Here is an 8,704-nt window from a genome sequence, read left to right on the forward strand (position 1 = left end):
CTTTTTTTTTTTTTTCCCCCCCCCCCCCCCCCCCCCCCAACAACTCAGATGCCAGTAGTAGCAGGAGAGGAAAAAAATCCTTCCTGCCCCCACATAGTTACCAGTAAAATCCCAATAAATATGGGATAACCCGACATCTGTTGCAATCTGCTTACTGCAAGCATAGCTCCATATATCTCGCACTCTAACTGGAAAGCCAGAACTCTCTTTTCCTAATTCTATCCTCTCCATAACCTTTATCCTGGTTTATCTTGTACAACCAAGCTGGTTGTGGAGCTCTGCTTTGTTCTGCTGCTGCTGAGCATTGTTATCTCCTATTTCCCTCTTCTGGCCTGCAGAGCTCTTCTAATGTTCTCTGGCAAATGCTCTGACCTGGTTTGGAGGGGTGGGGGGGAGAGGGGTGGTAATGCATTTGTGTGGCTCTCCTAGGCTTTCCCAATGATGCTCTTAATAGCATGCTCTAGCTGTTTGTAACTCTGTCCTGTCTGATCCTTTATCCAGTCTCTTCTTGAAAACCTCCAATGAAGGAGATTCTACAACTTCCCTAGGCAGTGTATTCCAACACCATACTTTTTTAACTGTGAAAGACTTTCCGTTTTCTTGAAATCTAATCTAAATCTCCTTTTGTTACTGTTTGAAGACATTGCCTTGCATCATTTTTTCTACATTGAGGGAGAGCAATTGTTCTCCTTTATAGTAGTTTTTCAGATATTTGAAGACTACTATTATCTGTACCCCCTGTAGTCGCCTTTTTTTTCCCCAAAGTATATGTGCTTAGTTCTTTCAGCCTTTCCTTGTGTTTGCATTAATGGCTCATCTCCCCAGCTGGACAGCTCTATCCTTATTCTCCCCACAATCGCTGTAACAAGATTACAGCGCTTGCTTTGGAAAAATGTACAGAACATATGCTGTGATACAACTATCTTTCCATTGTTAGGAAACAAAGGAAAGTTAGCTGTATTGCAGCATTGCTTGTTAGAGCTAAGAAGCAGTTTGCATACTGAACTGGGGGGAATGGTACTTTTCTGTGGCTACAGAAACATTCCTTTCCAAGACCATGGTACAGACTATCCCTCCAGATTGATCTGGACTTTTTAAAATGTGGCCTGGCTCAATCAACTTGGAAGTAGGAATCTTGCATAAAGTTCTCTTGCATGTACAAAAGTTAGAAACATAATTGGCTTTAAATAAGTCCTGAGATTCTGTAGCCCAGTAGGCAGGGGGTGGCTTCTGTAGCCATGAAGAATATGGTAGTGGGGCTTATTCTACTGTCGGTGTGTGCAGTCCTCCAGATGTGGTTTTCACTTATGCACTACTCATATAATGTCCTCTTTCATAATTTGCTTTTGATTTACTTACCACCTTTGCCACAGGAAAGTGCTGGGCAAAATGTCACATCCCATTTGCTGTATCTGTGATTCTTCCTATAACTTTACTTTCAGCATCCTTTGGGCCGGATAAACTTGGCTAACTGCACTAATCGTCAAATTGAACCAGCCAACAGAGAATTCTGTGCCCGACCTAACACTTTTGAGCTAATCACTGTCCGACCTCAAAGGGAGGATGACAGAGAGACTCTTGTCAGCCAGTGTAGAGATACTCTCTGTGTTACCAAGTAAGTGGGGAAATAGGCTTAAGTGTCCTTGCTCTTTTACTTCCAAATGTGACTAGAGTATAACTATTGGCATTGAGTGGGAGTTGTGGAGAATAATGCTAGAACCATTTTGTTCTAGTCTTGATTTGCCATTCTGTTCACTTACAGAGAATTCGTGTTCCTTTTTGTAAGTGGTGGTAGAAGCGACGTTATGTAGCCGACAAGCTTGATTTAATGTTTTCCTGGTATTTGGAGCTTGGCTTGCGGAAGGGGAGGAGGAAGCATAGGCAAGTCAAACTCATCAGGTCCCACCAGCTGGATTAGTGGTGCTGGGCTGGTCCTCCAGCAAGCAGGCCCAGTTTAGTGTGGGACGTGGGCAACCCAGACTGGCCCCACACTTCCCATGTAGCATATGGGGCTGGGCTGGCACAGGCCCAGTCAAGGTCCCTTTGCCACGTGGCCTAACTAGATTGGCCATCTGTGGGGTGGGGCAGGACTGCCGGGGCCCCTTGGCCAATCGGAGACATGGAGGGGAGGGGGCAGCACTGTAGACCAGATGATAGTGTTCTGCAGGGCCTGATATTTGGCTGTTTATCTCCTAGTTTGGAGAATTAGTTTTCCTTTTCCGAAGGTCACAAAGATAATCTAAGTGCAGGTCATAAAGGTGGTCTAAATGCTTTGGATTCATTTGGAAAGAAGTGGCAGAAATCCTTTTAAATTAGCTTTCCATTTTTTTAGGAACTGGCTGTCTGCAGATACTAAAGAAGAACGTAACCTTTGGATGCAAAAACTTAACCAAGTTGTTGTGGAACTTCGCATGTGGCAGCCTGATGCATGCTACAAACCTATTGGAAAGCCTTAAACTTTGGGGGGAAACTTCTGAAATGACTACGCAAGACAAATGCCAGCTGCATTTTAAATCCTCTTTTTACGTAAGCTCATCAGAGGCCTCCTTATACTTTATGCTTTAAAAATGGAAGAGTACGTGCCATTTATACAGAGTATGTTATGCAGTATTTGTATTTCTCTATTAGGATTTTAACTGATCTCCTTTCCTAGCATTTGATTGTTAGGAAGCAATTAGCTCCTTTATTTGAATGTACTAAATATTTATATAACTCCTACTTTTTGGAACTGTCTGTGGCTCAGTACATTCTCTTCTATTGAAACAACTAAATTGGGACATAAGTTTATCACAGGGAATCAGATTTCTGGTAGGATGAACCTAGTAAAACACAAGCTTACTAGATAACTCTTTTCCCCTCAAGGGAACTATGGCTCTGAGTTCGTTCATTTTAGTAGTCATGGTGCTGAAACGGCAACTCTTAATGCTTTATGAAGTTTTAATAATTCGTAGGCATAAAAGCTGCCAGTTTTGTGCATTTTGAAACATGTAACATACACTTTCATTTGTGCAAAGCATCCCTTTCTTCCATCCAACAAAAATTGCACCATATACCCATAGCATTCTTGCATTCTGAAATCTTATTTGCCATTTTTTACCTACAAGTATGAACTAATGTTTGGTATGTATGTTATGTGGTTTACAGGTATAGCATGATGTATGCAGTATGTTGCACACTTTCATAGAAATCAAAGTTCTTTAATATTTTTGGCAGGGCCTTATAAAAACTTTAGCTTCGAAGTTCTGAATGCATGTTCTTGAAATTCATCATTTGTACAAACTATTTTCACAATTCTGCTTCTGAGCACCAGAATATGTTGGAAAAACAGTCTTTCCATGAGACTCTCTACAAAGCTGCTACATGCCAATTAATGCTCTACTGCTCATAAGTTTTATCAGAGAGAGGTCTGTAAATACAGATAAAACTCTTCTTCAGGCCATCATTAAAACTGCATATTTTACTTTAGCTGAGTAGGTTTTGCCATTTTCACAGAGCTTCCCATTGGGCACAGTGTGAAATATTATCTTGCTACTGTGCGTGCAGTAGTGGTATACTTAAAACTGCTATGGCTGTTAAATTTTTGCACTTGAAACACTACATCTACTCTCCCGTCCTGTCATTTTTGTACTGTTATTCTGAACCTCATTTCCTTTCTGGTGTCTTAAGTATTCCTAAATGATGTATTGAGATTTGTATTTTATTCCCTTTAAATAAAGAATAAAACATTTTAAATAAAATGGTCAGAAATGGGTTGCCTGTAATAACTGAATGAGCTTATGAATTAAAGAGGAAAAATGCTTTGTTGTAAAGGGTCAAGATAACGTGGCTCATAGTTAGGGACTTACTGAATTTACGACTGCACAATTTTTTTGCAGAAACTGAATTTGGACACGCTCCAGGATTTTGGCAGGGTAGCAAAAACAAAATAAACTGGGCAAGCAGAGATTCTTAGAGCACAGGGGGGAGAGGGGGCAGGAAGAAGGGGGTGGGGTGGGGTAGGGTAAGGTTGCTTATAGCAGAAGGTGCAGATACTGCAAGCAATAACTCTCTGCAGCTCTGCTTTCCACCGCCCCCCTCCCCCATGTGCTCCAAGACTCTCTCTGCTTGCTCATAAATTGTGTGCTTTTTTTTGCAGGCTGCCAAAACTGCCTACCACTTGGGGTGGCCCAAAACTAGGACTTGATTTCTCTGATTAAGCTTAGCAAAGCCATTAATTCATACTTAACATGTGGCTTAATGGCTTCCTTGGTCTTAATCAGGGTAATTAATCCATAGTTTTGGGCGTGTGACAATCTGTGGGGGTGGGTGGGACTGCCAGAGCTGCTTGGCCAATCAGAGGCATGGAGGAGCTCTGCTGCACTCAGTTTGTGAAAATGGCCGCCCATTCTGGGATCTGCCCATGAAATCAGCTGGCTGCCTTGAGTTCAGTAGACCCCTACTTATAGCTTGTATGCTGTTAGCAGTTTGGGGACTCTTTACCCTAAACAAGATACATTGTGAGTTTGTCAGGCTCATACAACATTAAGTTAGTGGTTGGCCGGTTGCCATATTGAGACAATGTTTTTCCTTTCAATTCATGATGGACATGTTAGAGGCCAAGGCTTTGAACAGGTAGTCCTGATTGGTCAGGACTGAGTCATATTTCATAGTCATTAGAGCTGGAAGGGACCTCGCAAGATCATCGGGTCCAGCCCTCTGTCCAAGGGGCAGGAAGTCAGCTGGGGTCAAATGATCTCAGCAAGATGGGTATCTAAGTGTTTCTTAAAAATGTGCAGAGTAGGTCCTTGCACCACTTTTGTGGGGAGTCTATTCCAGGCTCTGGGGACTTGGATAGTAATGAAGTTTTTTCTTATGTCCAGCCTAAAACAGTCTTCCCAGCCAGAGTTGGGACTGTTGGAGCTTGTCTTCCTTTGGGGTGCCCTGGTGAACAGACATTCTTCCAGTTCCTGATGCACACCCCTTATATACTTATAGGCTGCTACCAAGTTCCCCCTGAGCCTTCGCTTCTTCAGGCTGAAGAGTCCCATGCCTCAGCCTCTCCTTGTAAAGGCCTGTTCTCTTGTCTTCTAATCATGTGCATGGCTCTCCTCTGGACTCTCAAGCTTCTCTACATCTTTTCTAAACTGCAGAGCCCAGAACTGGATGCACTATTTCAGCTGTGGTATCACCAAGGCCAAGTAAAGGGGGAGGATGACTTTCTGGGTCTTGTTTGAGATGCATCGGTAGATGCAAGCCAGGGGGTTTTTTGCTTTGCCGGCTGCGGCATTGAATTGGTGGCTCATGTTCATCTTCTGGTCAATCACGACCCCTAAGTCTCTTTAGGTCATGGTGCTAGTGAGTGCAGCACTGCCAAGCCTGCAAGTATGATGTGGATTCCCCCTTCCCGAGGTGGAACAGCTTGCATTTCTCTGCGTTGTATGCCATCAGGTTTTGCTCTGCTCACCTTGTGAGCCTGTTGAGGTTGGCCTGAATCTCCAGGCTTTCCTCTAGCATGACCAAGCTTTCTCATAATTTAGTGTCATCTACAAATTTAGCCAGTCCGCTTCTGATACCTGAATCTATATAATTTATAAATATATTAAAGAGTTCTGGTCCAAGTACAGAGCCCTGGGGGATGCCGCTGGTCACCATGTGCCATGTTGACATGGTTTTATCAATTACCACTCTCTCTGGGTCCAACCACAGAGGCAGTTCCTGAGCCATCGGACTGTAAGGTTGATGACGCCACAGTTCCCCAGTTTAACCATGAGGACTTCGTGGGAGACCAAGTCAAAGGCTTTTTTTGAAGTCCAAATAAATTATGTCAACCTCTTCTCCTTTGTCCAGGTGATGCATCACCTGGTCATAGAAGGAAATGAGGTTGGTCAGGCAAGACCTACCTGCAACGAAGTCATATTGGCTATCTTGTAGAATGTTGCATTCTGTTGTTAATAGTTTCTTTTTTTTTTTCTTTTTCTCTTTCCCAATATCTTACCAGGGATTGAGGTCAGACTGTGATTGGGCTGTAGTTCCCTGGATCTTCCTTCCCCCCCTTTCTTGAAGATAGGTACCACACTAGCCCTCTTCCATTCTTCAGGAACCTCTCCCAAGTGCCAGGAGTTCTCAAAAATCCTCACTGTTGGCTGCACTATGATGTCAGCCAGTTCCTTTAGCACTCGGGTGCCCTTCATCTGGGCCAGCTTATCTGTGGATGTCCAGCCTCTAAAAGTGTTCCCTCATGAGATCTTTGCCAGTGATTAGGTGTGTGTTGACCCATACCCTGGCAATCCTGTATCTTGTTCGGCAGGATGATCCCCTTGGGTTGGTGGAAGACCAATGCAAAGTAATTGTTAAGGAGATTAGCTTTTTCCTGGATGTTAGTTATCAGCTGCCCCATCTGATTTAGCAGGGGTCTGAAGTTGCCCTTGTTTTTCTTCCAACTACCCATGTGTCTTAAGAAGGACTTTTTGTTGTCCTTGATTTCTGTAGCCAGTTTGAGTTTGATTTTGGCCTTGGCTTTCCTAGTTTGCTCCCTGCAGGTATGGGGCAGTACTGAGTACTCCTCCTTGGTGATGTTACCTGACTTCCATCCCTTGTAGGCTAATCTTTTCAGATACAGGAGGTCCATAAGTCCCTTATTTAGCCATGGGGGTTGCCCAGCCCTTTTGCTACCTTTCCTACAGGCTGTGAAGGACTCCCCTTGTGCTTCAAGGATCATGTCCTTAAGGAGCAACCGCTCATTGTGGACTCCCCTCTCTATCAGATCATGGTTTCTCAGGGTCTCAACAACCAACCTCCTGAGCTTATGAAAATTGGCTCTCCTAAAATCAAGGATTTCTGCATTACTGACTAATTTGCCAGCTTTGCAATGCATAGAGAAAGTGATCAACTAGTGATCACTGTCTCCCAGCTTCCCTTCAATTCTCAGGTTGCTCACTAGATCATCCCCTTTGGCCAGTACCAGATCTAGGAGTGCCATACCTCTTGTTGGCCATTATACTTCTTGAGACAAGTAGAGCTCGCCGATGCAGATGAAAAGCTACAAGACCGATTAGATTTGGCAGAGTGCTCCTCCCATGAGATGTCAGGGCAGTTTGAAGTTGCCCATGACAGCCGTGCACTGAGAGCATGCAGCCTGTGCCAGTTCCCTAAGGAATGCTTAATCAAGATCTTCCTTTTGGTTAGGAGGTCTGTAGTAGACTCCTACCATTATATCCCCCTTACCATGGTCCCCCCAGTAATCTAACCCAGAGGGTCTCAAGTCATAGATTCATAGATGTTTGGATCTGAAGGGACCTCAGTAAATCATTGAGTCCAACCCCCTGCCCTGGGTAGGAAAGAGTGCTGGGGTCAGATGACCCCAGCCAGGTGCGTGTCTAGCCTCCTTAAAGACTCCACAAGGTAGGGGAGAGCACCACCTCCCTTGGAAGCCCACTCCAGATTCTAGCAACCCTTACTGTAAAGAAATTCTTCCTCATGTCTAACCTAAATCTGCTCTCCATCAGTTTGTGGCCATTGTTCCTAGTTACTCCAAGGGGTGCCTTGGTAAACAGAGCATCTCCTATTCCTTGCTGTCCCGTCCCCCATGAAGTTGTAAGCTGCCACAAGATCACCTCAGCCTTCTCTTGTGGAGGCTGAAGAGATACAGGGCTCTCAATCTCTCTTCATAGGGCTTTGCCTGCAGGCCCCTAACCATATGAGTGGCCCTCCTCTGAACCCTCTTGAGGCTGTCCACATCCCTCTTGAAGTGTGGCACCCAAAACTGGACGCAGTATTCCAACTGCATCCTGATCAATGCTGCATAGAAGGGAAGTATCACCTTCCTGGACCTGTTTGTCATGCACCTGCTAATGCATGATAAAATGTGGTTAGTTTTACTGATCACTTCATCATATTGACAACTCATGTTCATCTTGGTGTCAACAATGACTCTGAGATCCCTTTCCACTGCTGTGCTGCTGAAAAGGTCCTCCCCCAGCCTGTAAGTGTGCTGGTGATTCTTTCTCCCTAGGTGCAGCACGTTGTACTTGTCCTTGTTGAATTGCATCCTATTCTGTTCTGCCCACTTTTCCATCCCGTCCAGATCCGCCTGGATTCATTCTCTACCCTATAGTGTGTTAACTTTATTCCATAATTTGGTATCATCTGTGAATTTGGACAGAGTGCTCTTCATGCTCTCATCCATGTGACTGATGAAGACATTGAACAGCGCAAGTCCAAGGACCAAGCCTTGTAAGACTCCACTGCCCACATATTTCCAGGTCTATACCAACCCATCCATCACCACTCTCTGGCTGTGACCCTTAAGCCAATTTGCTACACACCTGACTGTAATTATGTATGTCACAGCTGCTCAGTTTATTTATGAGAATAGGATGAGATACTGTATCAAAGGCCTTCTTAAAATCCAAGTATATGACATCTGCCTTGATTCCTGCGTCTAAGCATTTTGTGACCTGGTCATAAAAAGAAACAAGGTTAGTTAGGCAGGATCTACCTGCTATGAATCTGGGCTGGTTGCCCTTCAGCATTGTTTTCCTGCTGGACTCCCACAAATGTGATCCTTAATAATTTTTTCAAAGGTTTTTCTAAGGATAGAGGTGACACTAATTGGTCTATAGTTACACAGATCATCCTTCTTCCCCTACTTGAAAATAGGTACCACATTAGGCCCTTTTTCCAGTCCTCTGGGACCTGACCTGGGCACCAAGAGTGCTCAAATAGC

General features: G+C 44.2%; 1 protein-coding gene across 2 annotated transcripts in view; it reads left to right on the forward strand.

Moving 5' to 3' along the window:
* Positions 1-3,752, forward strand: part of ANLN (anillin actin binding protein) — a 64,164-nt gene extending 60,412 nt beyond the window's left edge. For both annotated transcript variants that reach the window (XM_019509053.1, XM_019509054.1), the window contains 2 exons: positions 1,443-1,615; positions 2,333-3,752. In XM_019509053.1, coding sequence (XP_019364598.1) covers positions 1,443-1,615; positions 2,333-2,456 — 297 coding nt within the window. In that variant the 3' untranslated portion in view covers positions 2,457-3,752. The remainder of the gene's footprint in view (positions 1-1,442; positions 1,616-2,332) is intronic.
* Positions 3,753-8,704: the final 4,952 nt, after the last annotated feature.

Source organism: Gavialis gangeticus, unplaced genomic scaffold, assembly GCF_001723915.1.
Source record: "Gavialis gangeticus isolate Ggan-Ray unplaced genomic scaffold, GavGan_comp1, whole genome shotgun sequence".
Classification (NCBI taxonomy): domain Eukaryota; kingdom Metazoa; phylum Chordata; order Crocodylia; family Gavialidae; genus Gavialis; species Gavialis gangeticus.